Source organism: Salmo salar, chromosome 11, assembly GCF_965601325.2.
Source record: "Salmo salar chromosome 11, fSalSal1, whole genome shotgun sequence".
In the NCBI taxonomy this organism is placed as follows: domain Eukaryota; kingdom Metazoa; phylum Chordata; class Actinopteri; order Salmoniformes; family Salmonidae; genus Salmo; species Salmo salar.
The window spans coordinates 17,058,466-17,075,909 of record NC_138301.1 but is presented as its reverse complement, the minus strand read 5'-3'; the positions used below and the strand labels follow the sequence as shown (position 1 = coordinate 17,075,909).

Sequence of the window (17,444 nt, the reverse complement as noted above, 5' to 3'; positions counted from 1 at the left end):
GTAAATCCACAATGAGGAGAGGCTCTGAACACAGGTTTGACTGTAGTCTAACATGACAGGCTATTAGATCCCCCTCTCCGGCTCATCTCAGAGACTCTGATAGTGATTTCTGTCATAAGCCTTCTGGAAAGAGAAATCCATTACACAGCTGAGCAACTCTGAGAAAACATTGTATGATGATTGTGTCTAACATGGCAAAAATGTCAAATTAGAGAATTATACACATGAGGAGCATGACAGTGAGAGGGAGAGGTTCTCTGCTCTCTGATGTCCTGAGGAGAATGGTGATGATAGTGAGGACTGAGTAGGAGTGACACTGGCCCTTTGATCATTGCTATAAGGCCCTACGACAGCTGTTTCTGAAGACAGTGTAGTGTTTATGATACAAACCTCCGGCATTACAAACGAAGAAAAACAACTACTTAGGAGGAAGAAAAACTGTAAAGATGCCTGCTGGACATACATACCTGTCATTTCTGTGCTGCTGAAGCATTCCAGCCCATTTTGATTCCTGACACTGTGGGTGACTGTACTGATGACACAGTGGAATGATTGTCCCTATTACAGAACTAAAAGCGATAGAAACGTCAAACAGTGTCACGACTTCCGACGAAGTCGGTTCCATCCTTGTTCGGGCGGCGTTCGGCGGTCGATGTTGCCGGTCTTAAAGCCATCGCCAATCCACCTTTCATTTTCCAATTGTTTTGTCTTGTTTTCCCACACACCTGGTTCACATTCCCTCATTACTTGTCGTGTATATAACACTCTGTTCCCCCCATGTCTGTGTGTGAAATTGTTTGTTGTAAAGTGTTTGTGCACTTTGACTGGTTTGCAATGGGTTATTTTGTACCCATATTTTGTTGTTCTGGGTGCCGTTGTTTTTTTTAAAATATTAAACTGCTCCGGTTTTTACCCAGTTCTGCTCTCCTGCGCCTGACTTCCCTGCAGCCAGTCACGTACTCCTTACAGAATTTCATACCCGAATATGGAGTCAGCAGGAGCAGGTGCCCCTGGTATAGGGGTTGAGGAGCGCGTCCGGGAGCACGCGGCGATGCTCCACCGTCTCGGCGCCGCCATGGACCGCGTCGTCCAAACCATGGACCGCTGGGAGAAAGGGGAGTTCTTCCAGCGCCTCCACCAGCACAACCGGGGTCTCCACTACTCACCCCCCCTGCAACCGGTCCCAGTGGGATTCGTCTCGCCCTTCCCCGGGAGTACGATGGGACGGCTACACGCTGCCAGGGTTTCCTGTTGCAGCTGGATCTCTACCTGGCAACCGTCCACCCGTTTCCTTCGGGCCGTGAGAAGGTGTCCGCCCTCGTCTCGTGCCTCTCGGGGAAAGCCCTGGAGTGGACCAATGCTGTGTGGGGAGAAGGAGACGCGGCACTGGACCATTTCTAGGATTTCACCCGCCGCTTCTGGGCAGTCTTCGACCACCCGCCCGAGGGTAGAGCGGCGGGTGAACGTCTCTTCCATCTGAGGCAGGGGATGAGGAGCGCTCAGGAGGTCGCGATGTACTTTCGGACCCTGGCTGCCGGCTCGGGATGGAACGACAGGGCCCTGATCGACCACTATCGCTGCAGTTTGCGCGAGGACATCCGTCGGGAGTTGACCTGCAGGGACACCACCCTCACCTTCGACCAGCTGGTGGACCTGTCCATTCGGCTGGATAACCTGCTGGCTACCCGCGGACGTCCAGAGCGGGGTCTGTCGGTTCCATCCCCTAGCACCACCGCTCCGATACCCATGGAGCTGGGAGGTGCTGTGCTCAGGGAGACCGGAGGAGGTTCTGTCTCGAGCACCATCTGTGGCCGCAGAGGTCACACTGCCGGTCGGTGCCGGGTTGGTTCCTCTGGGGGTTGAGGCAGCAGGCAGGGCACTCTGGCGTCACCCCAGGTGAGCCGGCACCATTCTCACCCAGAGCCCTCTGTTGCACACATGTTTTTTTATGTTACTTTTCCTGAGTTTTCCCCACATTCCCAGCATAAGGCGCTCGTCAATTCAGGCGCGGCTGGGAATTTTATAGACAGATCATTCGCCCATAGTTTAGGGATCCCCATTGTTCCAGTGGCTATGCCCTTCCCAGTTCACGCCTTAGACAGTCGACCATTGGGGTCAGGGTTGATTAGGGAGGCCACCGCTCCTCTGGGCATGGTGACGCAGGGGGGTCACAAGTAGAGAATCAGTCTCTTCCTCATTGACTCTCCTGCATTTCCCGTGGTGCTAGGCCTAGCCTGGTTAGCTTGTCATGACCCCACTGTTTCATGGCAACGGAGGGCTTTCATGGGTTGGTCGCGAGAGTGCTCGGGGAGGTGTTTAGGGGTTTTCGTTGGTGCTACTACGGTGGAAAGTCCAGACCAGGTCTCCACCGTGCGCATTCCCCCCGAAAATTCCCGACTTGGCTCTCGCCTTCTCCAAAAAGAGGGCGACTCAATTTCCACCTCATCGTCGGGGGGATTGTGCGATAAATCTCCTGGTAGACGCCGCACTTCCCAGGAGTCACGTGTATCCCCTGTCACAGGCGGAGACGGCGGCTATGGAAACATGTGTCTCCGAATCCCTGCGTCAGGGGTTCATTCGGGTCCTCTACTTCACCCGCCTCCTCGAGTTTCTTTTTTGTGAAGAAGAAGGAGGGAGGTCTGCGCCCGTGTATTGACTATCGAGGCCTAAACCAGATCACTGTGAGGTACAGTTACCCGCTACCTCTCATAGCCACAGTGATTGAGTCAATGCACAGGGTGCGCTTCTTCGCCAAACTAGATCTCAGGAGCGCTTACAACCTGGTGCGTATCCGGGAGGGAGACAAGTGGAAGACGGCGTTCAGTACTACCTCAGGGCATTATGAGTACCTCGTCATGCTGTACGGGTTGATGAATGCTCCATCAGTCTTCCAAGCCTTTGTAGACGAGATTTTCAGAGACCTGCACGGGCAGGGTGTAGTGGTGAATATTGATGACAATCTGATATACTCCGCTGCACGCGCCGAGCATGTGTCCCTGGTGCGCAGGGTGCTTGGTCGACTGTTGGAGCATGACCTGTACGTCAAGGCTGAGAAATGCCTGTTCTTCCAGCAGTCTGTCTCCTTCCTAGGGTACCGCATTTCCACCTCAGGGGTGGAGATGGAGAGTGACCGCATTTCAGCCGTGCGTAATTGGCCGACTCCAACCACGGTAAAGGAGGTGCAGCGGTTTCTAGGGTTTGCCAATTACTACCGGAGGTTTATCCGGGGTTTTGGTCAGGTAGCGGCTCCCATTACCTCACTGCTGAAGGGGGGCCGGTACGTTTGCAGTGGTCGGCTGAGGCGGACAGGGCTTTTGGTCACCTGAGGGCTCTGTTTACCTCGGCTCCCGTGCTGGCCCATCCGGATCCCTCTTTGGCGTTCATTGTGGAGTTGGACGCGTCCTAGGCTGGGATAGGAGCCGTGCTCTCTCAGCGCTCGGGTACGCCACCAACGCTCCGCCCCTGTGCCTTCTTCTCGAGGAAGCTCAGCCCGGCGGAGCGAAACTATGACGTGGGGGACCGGGAGCTGTTGGCTGTCGTCAAGGCTTTGAAGGCGTGGAAACATTGGCTTGAGGGGGCTAAACACCCTTTTCTCAGCTGGACTGACCACCGCAATCTGGAGTACATCCGGGCAGCAAGGAGACTGAACCCTCGCCAGGCAAGGTGGGCCATGTTTTTTACCCGTTTTGTTTTCACCCTTTCTTACAGACCAGGTTCCCAGAACGTGAAGGCAGACGCACTGTCCCGGCTGTATGACACATAGGAGCGGACCATGGATCACACCCCCATACTCCCGGCCTCCTGCCTGGTGGCGCCGGTAGTGTGGGAGCTGGACGCGGACATTGAGCAGGCGTTACGTGCAGAGCCCGCTCCTCTCCAGTGTCCCGCTGGGTGTCTGTACATTCCGTCTGCTGTCCGTGACCAGCTGAGCTATTGGGCCCACACGTCACCCTCCTCTGGTCATCCAGGCATCGGTCGGACGGTGTGCTGTCTGAGTGGGAAGGACTCGTGGTGTCACGTTCGTTGTTGTAAGAATCGAACCAAACTGCAGCGTGGTTTGGGTTCATCATCTTTATTACGTGAATCGGCACAAAAAAAACTATAAAGAACAAAACGAACGTGAAGCTTTGCAGTGCTCAAGGCAACTATACACAAACAAGATCTCACAAAACATAGTGGGGAAATGGCTGCCTAAATATGATCCCCAATCAGAGACAACGATAAACAGCTGCCTCTGATTGGGAACCATACCAGGCCAACATAGAAACAGAACGACTAGATAGAAACACCCCCCTAGTCACACCCGACCTAACCAAAATAGAGAATAAAAAGGCTCTCTATGGTCAGGGCATGTCAAGCGGCCCACTTTGCCTAAGGACGTGAGGGTTTATGTTTCCTCCTGCTCGGTGTGCGCCCAGTGTAAGGCTCCTAGGCACCTGCCCAGAGGTAAGCTACACCCTTTACCCGTTCCACAACAGCCTTGGTCGCACCTGTCGGTCGATTTCCTTACCGATCTTCCTCCCTCACAGGGTAACACCACGATCCTGGTCGTTGTGGACCTTTTTTCGAAGTCCTGCCGTCTCCTCCCTCTGCCCAGTTTCCCTACGGCCCTACAGACGTCTTCCGGCACTACGGGGTGCCTGAGGATATAGTGTCTGATCGGGGTCCCCAGTTCACTTCGAGGGTCTGGAGGGCATTCATGGAACGTCTGTGGGTCTCGATCAGCCTTACCTTGGGTTTTCACCCCGAGAGTAACGGGCAGGTGGAGAGAGTTAACCAGGATGTGGGTAGGTTTCTGAGGTCATATTGCCAGGACCGGCCGGGGGAGAACTCAGAACTCGCTCCGCCACTCCTGCACTAACCTCTCCCCCTTCCAGTGCGTACTGGGGTATCAGCCGGTTCTGGCTCCTTGGCATCAGAGTCAGACCGAGACTCCTGCGGTGGACGACTGGTTCCGGCGCGCAGAGGAGACATGGGACGCCGCCCATGTTCACCTTCAGCGCGCCGTGCTGCGCCAGAAAGCCAGCGCAGACCGTCACCGCAGTGAGGCCCCGGTGTTCGCACCGGGGGACCGGGTCTGGCTCTCGACCCGAAACTTGCCCCTACGCCTGCCTTGCCGAAAGCTGGGTCCGCGGTTTGTGGGGCCGTTTAAAGTCCAGAGAGGACTGAACGAGGTGTGTTACAGGTTACAGCTCCCCCTGATTACCCTGTTAACCCCTCGTTCCATGTGTCTCTCCTCAGGCCAGTGGTGGCTGGTCCGCTCCAGGAGTCTGAGGGGCGGGAGGTTCCTCTGCCCCCTCTGGACATCGAGGGGGCCCCGGCGTACGCCGTTTGCTCCATACTGGATTCGAGGCGTCGGGCGAGGGGCCTTCAGTACCTCGTGGAGTGGGAGGGGAGTGGTCCGGAGGAGAGATGCTGGATTCCGGTGGAGGACGTGTTGGACCCTTCAATGCTGCGGGAGTTCCACCGTCTCCATCGGATCGCCCTGCACCTCACCCTCCGGGTCATCCCCGAGGCCAGTGTCGACGCGCTGCTGGAGCCGCATGTCAAGGGGGGGAGGGTACTGTCACGACTTCCGCCGAAGTCGGTTCCTCTCCTTGTTCGGGTGGCGTTCGGCGGTCGACGTCGCCGGTCTTCTAGCCATCGCCAATCCACCTTTCATTTTCCATTTGTTTTGTCTTGTTTTCCCACACACCTGGTTTACATTCCCTCATTACTTGTCGTGTATATAACCCTCTGTTCCCCCCATGTCTGTGTGTGAAATTGTTTGTTGTAAAGTGTTTGTGCACTTTGACTGGTTCACGACGGGTTATTTTGTACCCATGTTTTGTTGTTCTGGGTGCCGTTGTTTTTTTTTCATATTAACCTGTCTGGGCTAGGGGGCAGTATTTTCACGGCCGGATGAAAAACGTACCCAATTTAAATAGGTTACTACTCTGGTCCAGAAACTAGAATATGCATATTATTAGTAGATTTGGATAGAAAACACTCTGAAGTTTCGAAAACTGTTTGAATGGTGTCTGTGAGTATAACAGAACTCATATGGCAGGCAAAAAACTGAGAAAATTCCAAGCAGGAAGTGGAAAGTCTGAGAATTGTAGTTCTTCTTTTGATTCTGTATCGAAGCTACAGTGTCTGTGGGGGACGTTGCACTTCCTAAGTCTTCCATTGGCTGTCTAAAGCCTTCAGAAAGTGGTTTGAGCATTTTCCTATCACTGGGCAAATAATAGGAGTTCAGTTACTGAGTGGTCTGCCTGGCAACAAAGGGATTGGATATGCGCGGTCACACGAGCACGCCGTTCCTTCTTTTTCTTCTTGAATGAATATGCTATTGTCGCAATTTTACGTTAAAAATACCATAAAGATTGATTTTAAACAGCGTTTGACATGCTTCTAAGTACGGTAATGGAACATTTTGACGTTTCGTCTCTCGTTCCAAGCTCGCGCGTTATGCCTTTGGATAAGTGATCTGTACGCACGAACAAAATGGAGGTATTTGTACATAAATATGGATTATTTCGAACAAAAACAACATTTCTTGTGGAAGTAGCAGTCCTGGGAGTGCATTCTGACGAAGATCAGCAAAGGTAAGAGAATATTTCTAATACTAATTCTGAGTTTAGGTTGCCCCGAACTTGGCGGGTGTCTGAATAGCTCGCCGTGATGGCTGAGCTATGTACTCAGAATATTGAAAAATGTGATTTCTCCGTAAAGCTATTTTAAAATCTGACACAGCAGTTGCATCCAGGGGTAGTCTATCTATAATTCTTAAAATAATTGTTATATATTTTGTCAACGTTTATGATGAGTATTTTTGTAAATTGATGTGCACATTCACCGGACGTTTTGGTGGGAATACATTTTCTGAACATCACGCGCCAATGTAAAATGCTGTTTTTGGATATAAATATGAACTTTATCGAACAAAACATACATGTATTGTGTAATCATAATGTCCTAGGAGTGTCATCTGATGAAGATCGTCAAAGGTTAGTGCTTCATTTAGCTGTGTTTTGGGTTTTATTGACACATGTCCTTGCTTGGAAAATGGCTGTGTGACTATTTTTGTCTATGTACTCTCCTAACATAATCTAATGTTTTGCTTTCGCTGTAAAGCCTTTTTGAAATCGGACAACGTGGTTAGATTAACGAGAAGTTTATCTTTAAAATGGTGTAAAATAGTTGTATGTTTGAGAAAGTTGAATTATGAAATTTTGTTGTTTTTGAATTAGCGTCCAACCTAGCGTCCCACCTAGCCCATAGAAGTTAAACTGCTCCGGTTTTTACCAAGTTCTGCTCTCCTGCGCCTGACTTCCCTGCAGCCAGTCACACACCCCTTACAAACAGTTCCTAGTTCAGTGTAGTCTGACCATTTCCAGGTCAGTGGTTGAGCTGAGAGTATCCTTTCTCAAAGGCATTGGAGTTGTGATCTATTTTAACAGTATTTTATCCCAGCTAGCACAAATCCAGGCTTTCTCACAGTAGAGGGTCACACAGACAACACCCTCGCATGCTGTTACCCTGGATGCCAAAACCAGCAGTGGTGGAAAAAGTACCCAATTGTCATACTTGAGGTAAAGTAAAGATTACCTAATAGAAAATGACTAAAGTGAAAGTCACCCAGTAAAATCCTACTTGAGTAAAAGTAAAAACGTATTTGGTTTTAAATATACTCAAGTATCAAAAGTAAATGTAATTGCTAAAATATAAAGTAAAGTACAGATACCCGAAAAAACAACTTAAGTAGTACTTTAAAGTATTTTTACTTAAGTACTTTACACCACTGAAAACCAGTTGCCCTGGAGAGGGCTTGGAGAGGGGCAAATATCCCCTCTGAGATGGTTAGGTCAGATCAGGAAGTTAGAGTTAGACCATCACTCACCACCAGAGAGAGAGGCCTCTTCCATGACACCACTCCTATCAGTCCAGACAACAGCACCTGAAAGAGAACAACACTATAGGTCAGTGGAAGGGAAGAAAACACAGTACAACAGTTAGGATAACCAACATGGTCATGAACAGTCCCTGCATGTGAGAGAAAGGGGAAAGACAGACATGGGTGCTAAGTTTTTCCGTTTAGGTTCACTGTGGTGTGATCATGGATTGTGATCATATCTCCTTGGTGTGAGTTGACACATCACTGTATCACAGTACATTTTTGAAACTTTATATCTGGTGTTCTATTAGCCTCCAGCATTCTGTTTCTCTACATTCTCTCTCCTTCACCCTCCTTCACCCACCATTAACCCACCCACTCAGCTTCTCTCTCGCCCCCTCTCCATCCCCCCTCTCTTACACGCTAGCCTCTCTCTCAATCCCTGAGTTCAGCTGGAAAGACATCAGACCTAGAGGCTGTCACGCCCTGACCTAAGAGAGCCGTTTTTCTCTGTTTAGTTAGGTCAGGGTGTGATACGGGGTGGGCATTCTATGTATTGTATTTCTTTGTTTTGGCCGAGTATGGTTCCTAATCAGAGGCAGCTGTCTATCGTTGTCTCTGATTAGGAATCATACTTAGGCAGCCTTTTCCCACCTGTGTTTGTGGGTAGTTGTTTTCTGTTTTGTTATCTGTGACCTGACAGAACTGTTGGCCGTTTGTTTGTTATTTTTGCTTTAGTGTTCTGAGTTAAAATAAATATTCATTATGAACACTCAACACGCTGCACCTTGGTCTACTCCTTTTGACGGTCGTTACAGAACTACCCACCAAAAACGGACCAAGCAGCGTGCCCAGGAGGAGCAGGGATCCTGGGCTAGGGAGAAGAGAGAGTGGAGGACGACCTGGACCTGGGAGGAGGTAATGGCAGGGGACAAGTCCCTGCCATGGAAGCAGGTGGAGACGGCGCAAGCAGAACGGCGATGCTATGAGGAACTACCACGGCAACAACGGAAGCCCGAGAGGCAGCTCCAAAAACATTTGGGGGGGGGGGCACACGGGGAGATTGGCGAAGTCAGGGTGGAGACCAGAGCCAACTCCCCGTGCTTACAGTGGGGAGCATGTGAACAGTCAGTCACCATGTTATGCGGTGATGCGCACCGTTTCTCTGGTGCGCATTCACAGCCCGGTGTGCTCTGTGACTGCGCCTCGCAGTTGCCGTGCTAGAGTTGGCATCCAGCCAGAAAGGATTGTGCCAGCTCAGCGCTCCTGGTCTCCAGTGCGCCTTCTCGGTCCAGGATATCCTGCGCCGGCGCTACGCACTGTGTCGCCAGTGTGCCTGCACAGCCCAGTTCGTCCTGTGCTCGCACCCCGCACTTGCCGGGGTAAAGCAAGTATCCAGCCAGGACGGGTTGTGCCAGCCATAAGCTCCAGACCTCCAGTGCGCCTTCATGGCCCAGTATATCCTGTGCCAGTTCTACGTACTGTGTCGCCAGTGCGCATGCACAGCCCATTTCGTCCTGTGCCAGCGACCCGCCCTTGCCAGACTAAAGGAAGCATACAGCCAGGACGGGTTGTGCCAGCCCTAAGCTCCAGACCTCCAGTGCGCCTCCACAGCCCAGTATACCCTGTGCCTGCTCTGCGCACCCAGTCTCCTGTGCGTCTCCCCAGTCCGATGAGACCGGTTCCTGCTCCGCGAAAGAAGCCTCCAGTGATGATCTATGGTCCGAAGCCTCCAATGAATATCTATGGTCCGAAGCCTCCAGTGATGATCCATGGCACGAAGCCTCCAGTGATGAGCCATGGCCCGGCGCCTGTAGTGATGATCCATGGCACGAAGCCTCCAGTGATGAGCCATGGCCCGGAGCCTGTAGTGATGATCCATGGCACGAAGTCTCCAGTGATAATCCATGGTCCGGAGCCTCCAGTGATAATCCATGGCACGAAGCCTCCAGTGATGATCCATGGCCCGGAGCCTGTAGGGATGATCCATGGCACGAAGCCTCCAGTGATGATCCATGGCCTGGAGCCTGTAGGGATGATCCATGGCACGAAGCCTCCAGTGATAATCCATGGCCCGGAGCCTCCAGTGATAATCCATGGCACGAAGCCTCCAGTGATGATCCATGGCCCGGAGCCTCCAGTGATGATCCATGGCAAGAAGCCTCCAGTGATGATCCATGGCGCAGAACCTGTAGTGATGATCCATGGCACGGAGCCTCCTGAGACGGTCCGCAGTCCGGAGTCTTCAGCGACGGTCCGCAGTCCAGAGTCTTCAGCGATGGTCCGCAGCCCGGAGTCTCCAGCGACGGTCTGCAGCCCGGAGTCTCCAGCGGCGGTCTGCAGTCCAGCGCCTCCGACGATCCACAGTCCGGCAATACAAAAGTGGAGGGATCAGCGGGCGGAGTGGGGGCTATGCCCCGAACTGGAGCCGCCACCAAGGGTAGATGCCCACCCGGACCCTCCCCTATAGGTTCAGGTTTGCGGCCGGGAGTCCGCACCTTTGGTGGGGGTACTGTCACGCCCTGACCTGAGAGAGCCGTTTTTCTCTGTTTAGTTAGGTCAGGGTGTGATATGGGGTGGGCATTCTATGTATTGTATTTCTTTGTTTTGGCTGAGTATGGTTCCTAATCAGAGGCAGCTGTCTATCGTTGTCTCTGATTAGGAATCATACTTAGGCAGCCTTTTCCCACCTGTGTTTGTGGGTAGTTGTTTTCTGTTTTGTTATCTGTGACCTGACAGAACTGTTGGCCGGTTGTTATTTTTGCTTTAGTGTTCTGAGTTAAAATAAATATTCATTATGAACACTCAACACGCTGCACCTTGGTCTACTCCTTTTGACGGTCGTTAGAGGCAGCCTTTCACTACCAAGGGCAAACCAATCCCCTCCATTGTTGTAGCCATCTTTACTTGTTTAAGTCTTTGGCTGATACTCAAAAAGAGAAAAAATGACTGAAAACACACTGAACCAGACGGTGAGAGAGCGCCTACCCCAATGCTGTCCACTCATTTCACGGCAAACACAGATTGCAAATGCTAATGTTTGTATGTCGCTAACTGTTTCAGACATATTCCTGTTGCTAAAACCCTTCTAACATACATTGCAGTCGTTACAAATCACACACGAGTAAAACATTTTACATTGTTTATTATTAGAGTTGAAAGTTATTCTGTATCGCTGACCTGAACTGCTTTGGAGAGCGAGCTTGGGTCACATCTGCATATTCTATCATTTGAGTTTTCTATGTAGAAGGGTATTTTCCTAATATCGGTATTCTTTGAATGTTTATGTGATATTATGTCCTAATATTTTCTTACATGTATTAGGACATAATGGCCATTGTCCATATTCCTTAGTTCCAGCTCACTTTCTGCACCTGTTCATAAATACCACCATTTTGCTCCTGATTCCGTCAGACTACCGAGGCTGTGCGCACGTTCACAAAACTGCCTGGGATCTAGCCTACTATCTTACTGAGCCCCAATGGATGTACAATAAGAACATTTGGGAGATGTTGAATTTGCACAGTGTTATTCACATTCTACCCATTTTAGATGAGGGCTGAAGATCAGTGAGACTGGCAGATCAATACTGTTTTAGATCAGGAGGATTATTTATCTTGTCCAATCAAAATGTGCTGAGTGACTCCCTGACTGCAGATTAGCAACGAGGAGAAAGTAGAACACCTGAAATTAACATAGTTGTATATACAGTGTGCAGGAACCAATACCTATTGTCTGCCAAAATGTACACATCTTATCACTGTAACATGCCTACTGTCTACATAATTATGCATGTTTATGCCTACACGGTAAGATTTTTTGGTTTTGAACAGTGACAAAATCGAGGCAAGAGTTTACATACTCAGTCATTTTAATTCTGAAATGATAATTTGATGGCATCATTAAACATATTCTGCAAGTGACATAAATATGTTACGGAAGCTTGGAGAGTGATGATCATTTCAAAGGCAGATGTCTAGCGAGATGTGAACGCTTCACTATCTATTTGCTCTCATGAATTATAGATCACGCATTCTGTTGCAACAGAGGAAGAGAAAGAGAGAGAGAGAGAAAGAGAGAGCATGAGAGAGAGCATGAGAGAGAGAGAGAGAGAGAGAGCATGAGAGAGAGCATGAGAGAGAGAGAGAGAGAGAGAGAGAGAGAGCAAGAGGGAGGGAAGGAGGGAGGGAGAGATGGAGATAAAGGCAGTATCCCTGTAAATGCAGTCTGGTAGTAAATCTGTTCAGCAGTAAAAGCAGCCCAGGTCTGTGCCAGACAGCAGACACACAGAGATCAGCTCCTTTCTTCTGCTTCTGTCTTTAGCACAGACACCTCTGGTCCAGGGCAACACTGTAACCGTCTCACACACCTGATCTCCAAACAGCCCCCGTCAACCTCTGATACCACATAAAGAACCAGGGAGCACATGAATGGATGGCTATTACTGCGGCAACACAGTTAAGTTTCACTTTTCTTTCCATAGAGCTTAGTTGTCATGGCACCCAGGGGACTCCTCCCTCTTATCTCCAAGTTTCATTCTTACATCTCAGATGGCGGAGGAGAGGAGGGACAGGCTGGCTGCGTTAAGCCCTGCACCAGCGCTCTTCCAGGGGACGAAGGGAACATTCATTAGCTAACACTCTTAACTGGTGAGATATCAATGGTAGAGCAGGGAAACCACTCAGCCTTGTCTCTACTCTGACAGCTGGTCATAAGGGGAAACTTCAGGAAGATAGATGTCTGAGAGTGACACAACTCTGGTCCCCTGGAGAAGAAGACAGGGAGAAGGATAGTCAGGTAAGCTTTAGGGGCTAGTGGAGCTGCTAAACCCTGGGCTGAAGCTGGCTGGAGCAGAGGCTGTAACTATGGTTGTCTCTGTCTGAGAGGTGATATGGAGAGGGCTGCCTGTGATAGCTTTGTGTCAATCACGCAGGGATTTCTCTCTCTCTGCTGCACTGGGAAAAGGATTAAGACACTTTACCACTGTAGTCACTGAGACCTGGCCACCTATTCAGCTCAACTCACCAGTTTGGAAAAGCTCCCCTTCTTTTACTTCTGCCCTGCTGCAATTTATACACACCGTGGGCTTTGTGTTCAAAATGCGACACCCAAATTAGCTAATCAATTAATCTCATTCTCAACTGACTGTTATCAACACAAACCAACGTATTCTCTAAAAGGAGCAAATTATCCATGAAATACCCACATCTGCTCTCATTAGCTACACAGTCTCAGGGCCATCGATTCCTGCATCCTACCATGAAAGGTTTCTGTATTGAGATGGCTTCCAATCAGACTCCTGTTGTTTAGTGTTGCCTATCATCAGGAGAGAATAGTCTCTCTCTTTTCTCTCACCCACATCTGGCTGCACTACATGATCCCTACAGTGTACAGCTAACCATCCAGAGATACAGTGGGGAGAACAAGTATTTGATACACTTCCGATTTTGCAGGTTTTCCTACTTACAAAGCATGTAGAGGTCTGTCATTTTTATCATAGGTACACTTCAACTGTGAGAGACGGAATCTAAAACAAAAATCCAGAAAATCACATTGTATGATCTTTAAGTAATTAATTAGCATTTTATTGCATGACATAAGTATTTGATACATCAGAAAAGCAGAACTTAATATTTGGTACAGAAACCTTTGTTTGCAATTACAGAGATCATACATTTCCTGTAGTTCTTGACCAGGTTTGCACACACTGCAGCAGGGATTTTGGTCCACACCTCCATACAGATCTTCTCCAGATCCTTCAGGTTTCGGGGCTGTCGCTGGGCAATACGGACTTTCAGCTCCCTCCAAAGATTTTCTATTGGTTTCAGGTCTGGAGACTGGCTAGGCCACTCCAGAACCTTGAGATGCTTCTTACGGAGCCACTCCTTAGTTGCCCTGGCTGTGTGTTTCGGGTCGTTGTCATGCTGGAAGACCCAGCCACGACCCATCTTCAATGCTCTTACTGAGGGAAGGAGGTTGTTGGCCAAGATCTCGCGATACATGGCCCCATCCATCCTCCCCTCAATACGGTGCAGTCGTCCTGTCCCCTTTGCAGAAAAGCATCCCCAAAGAATGATGTTTCCACCTCCATGCTTCACGGTTGGGATGGTGTTCTTGGGGTTGTACTCATCCTTCTTCTTCCTCCAAACACGGCGAGTGGAGTTTAAACCAAAAAGCTCTATTTTTGTCTCATCAGACCACATGACCTTCTCCCATTCCTCCTCTGGATCATCCAGATGGTCATTGGCAAACTTCAGACGGGCCTGGACATGCGCTGGCTTGAGCAGGGGGACCTTGAGTGCGCTGCAGGATTTTAATCCATGACGGCGTAGTGTGTTACTACGGGTTTTCTTTGAGACTGTGGTCCCAGCTCTCTTCAGGTCATTGACCAGGTCCTGCCGTGTAGTTCTGGGCTGATCCCTCACCTTCCTCATGATCATTGATGCCCCACGACGTGAGATCTTGCATGGAGCCCCAGACCGAGGGTGATTGACCGTCATCTTGAACTTCTTCCATTTTCTAATAATTGCGCCAACAGTTGTTGCCTTCTCACCAAGCTGCTTGCCTATTGTCCTGTAGCCCATCCCAGCCTTGTGCAGGTCTACCATTTTATCCCTGATGTCCTTACACAGCTCTCTGGTCTTGGCCATTGTGGAGAGGTTGGAGTCTGTTTGATTGAGTGTGTGGACAGGTGTCTTTTATACAGGTAACGAGTTCAAACAGGTGCAGTTAATATAGGTAATGAGTGGAGAACAGGAGGGCTTCTTAAAGAAAAACTAAGAGGTCTGTGAGAGCCGGAATTCTTACTGGTTGGTAGGTGATCAAATACTTGTCATGCAATAAAATGCAAATTAATTACTTAAAAATCATACAATGTGATTTTCTGGATTTTTGTTTTAGATTCCGTCTCTCACAGTTGAAGTGTACCTATGTTAAAAATTACAGACCTCTACATGCTTTGTAAGTAGGAAAACCTGCAAAATCGGCAGTGTATCAAATACTTGTTCTCCCCACTGTATATACGACAACCACCTTAACCACACAAAACAAATCACAGCATTTACACATAGCCACCAACAGACACACTGGCTACACTCATGACCATCAACTGAGCCAACAACTCTGGCCTGTAGAACACATACATATGCACACCAAAACAAAATGGCTACTGAAATGGGATGAAAGAGGGGTCTAAATTTCTCATGCAACTCATCACAGGTTGTACCACACAGAGACGTGAAAGAATGTACTGCACTCTGACAGCCACACACACACACACACACACACACACACACACACACACACACACACACACACACACACACACACACACACACACACACACACACACACACACACACACACACAGCATAATAACCCTGACATCCTGAACAGTACACATCGTGATCAATCATAAGCCTTCCACAAGACAAGTATCTGATATCGCAACAATGTATTTTATTTGCAGTCCACCAACTGAACAGGAAAGTTAAACTATGCTTTTTGGAAGACAAAACACAATAAGCCCTCCTAGATCCCTAGTTCGGCATGTCATTGACCCCAAAGCCCTCTCTACTGTCTGGCTGCACTAACCCACCCCCCCCACCCCCCACCCCCCCAGGCCACATTCCAGTCCGGAGTGTTTATGTACGCTGCAGCCTGTACACACTCTTACACACCTACACATCCATACACACTCCTACACACTCCTACTCCTACACACTCCTATACCTGGCTGCGGAAAATCCACTGCCAGGGTGGAGGCTGGAGTTGCTTTCATCTCATGGATATAGAGAGTTTACGCCCCAATCTAAATTGACCAGAATGAGCACTTTAATCCCAATTCAGAGATGAGCTCAGACGACAGAAATTTGGTACACTTTTAACCGTTTCTCAGGGAATTATGTTGGCCATAAAAAAGAAACATAGGTTTCCATCTCAAATTCACACACACAAGAGTCAGGATCTGAGAGGAGAGCATTCAGTGAGGCTGTAAAATGGAGCATGACATCAGCAGGAGATTGAGGAGGTTAACGTTAATAAGCACATTGAAGATAAATTCTACCATCACAGTGAACCTTTAGTCTGATGACAGCATGAGCAGTTCTGTTCTGACCTTCAGAAGTCCTTCTCTGCTGATGTTTTATGAATGGGGGTGAGAGGTGTGTGTTCTCGCTCGAACCCCTCTCGCTGTCCTCCATCGTTCTCTAGTGCCTCTTGAGAATACGGCAAGAACATTAGTGCTGCTATCTACATAAACTACAGCCCTGAACAGCTCTCTCAACCCTTTGTCCAGGGAGGCCACTACTCTTTATTGAGACTGCATGTCTATGTGATGGGGAATGGGACTGTCCAAGACAAAAGAAAAGCTATAGACAATGGTGCTCTAAAAGATAGCTTGGCGGCAGAGCTTGGTTTACCCCTCTTCCTTCTACTATAAGAATTCACATTTTCTTTATTTTCCTCTCTCTCTCTCTCTCTGTCTCTCTCTCTCTCTCTCTCTCTCTCTCTCTCTCTCTCTCTCTCTCTCTCTCTCTCTCTCCTGTCTGTCTGTCTGTCTGTCTGTCTGTCTGTCTGTCTGTCTGTCTGTCTGTCTGTTTCTCTCGCTCTTTCTCTCTCCATTTCTCCCCTCCCCCTCCCCCAGCCCCTTCCCATATCCCTCCACTTTTGTCCAGGGAGGCCACTACTTTACTGAGACTGCATGTCTATGTGATGGGGAATGGGACTGTCCAAGACAAAGGCAAATGTATTGGAAATGGAGCTTTAACCTGTTAGGGCTAGGGGGCAGTATTTGCACGGCTGGATAAAAAAATGTACCCGATTTAATCTGGTTACTAATCCTACCCAGTAACTAGAATATGCATATACTTATTATATATGGATAGAAAACACCCTAAAGTTTCTAAAACTGTTTGAATTGTGTCTGTGAGTATAACAGAACTCATTTGGCAGGCAAAACCCTGAGACATTTTCTGACAGGAAGTGGATACCTGATGTGTTGTATTACCTTTAAACCTATCCCATTGAAAAACACAGGGGCTGAGGAATATTTTGGCACTTCCTATTGCTTCCACTAGATGTCACCAGCCTTTACAAAGTGTTTTGAGTCTTCTGGAGGGAGATCTGACCGAACAAGAGTCATGGAACGATGATGGCCCATTAGACACCTGGCGCGCGAGTTCATGTTGGGTACCCTCGTTCCAATACGTTATAAAAGAGAATGCATTCGTCCACCTTGAATATTATTCATGTTCTGGTTAAAAAAGGCCCTAATGATTTATGCTATACAACGTTTGACATGTTTGAACGAACGTAAATATATTTTTTCCCCTCGTTCATGAAGTGAAGTCCGGCGGGCTTAGATCATGTGCTAACAAGACGGAGATTTTTGGACATAAATGATGAGCTTTTTTGAACAAAACTACATTCGTTATGGACCTGTGATACCTGGAAGTGACATCTGATGAAGAGAATCAAAGGTAATGGATTATTTACATAGTATTTTCGATTTTAGATCTCCCCAACATGGCGGCTAGTCTGTATCGCAACGCGTATTTTTCTGGGCGCA

At 48.9% G+C, this 17,444-nt stretch overlaps 1 protein-coding gene across 1 annotated transcript in view; it reads right to left on the bottom strand.

The window, feature by feature from the left end:
* LOC106562150 (protein ENTREP2) overlaps positions 1 to 17,444 on the bottom strand; it is a 188,550-nt gene that overhangs the window by 101,925 nt on the left and 69,181 nt on the right. Inside the window, exon 2 of the mRNA XM_014126809.3 lies at positions 7,883 to 7,939. Within this exon, the coding sequence (XP_013982284.2) occupies positions 7,883 to 7,939 (57 nt within the window). The remainder of the gene's footprint in view (positions 1 to 7,882; positions 7,940 to 17,444) is intronic.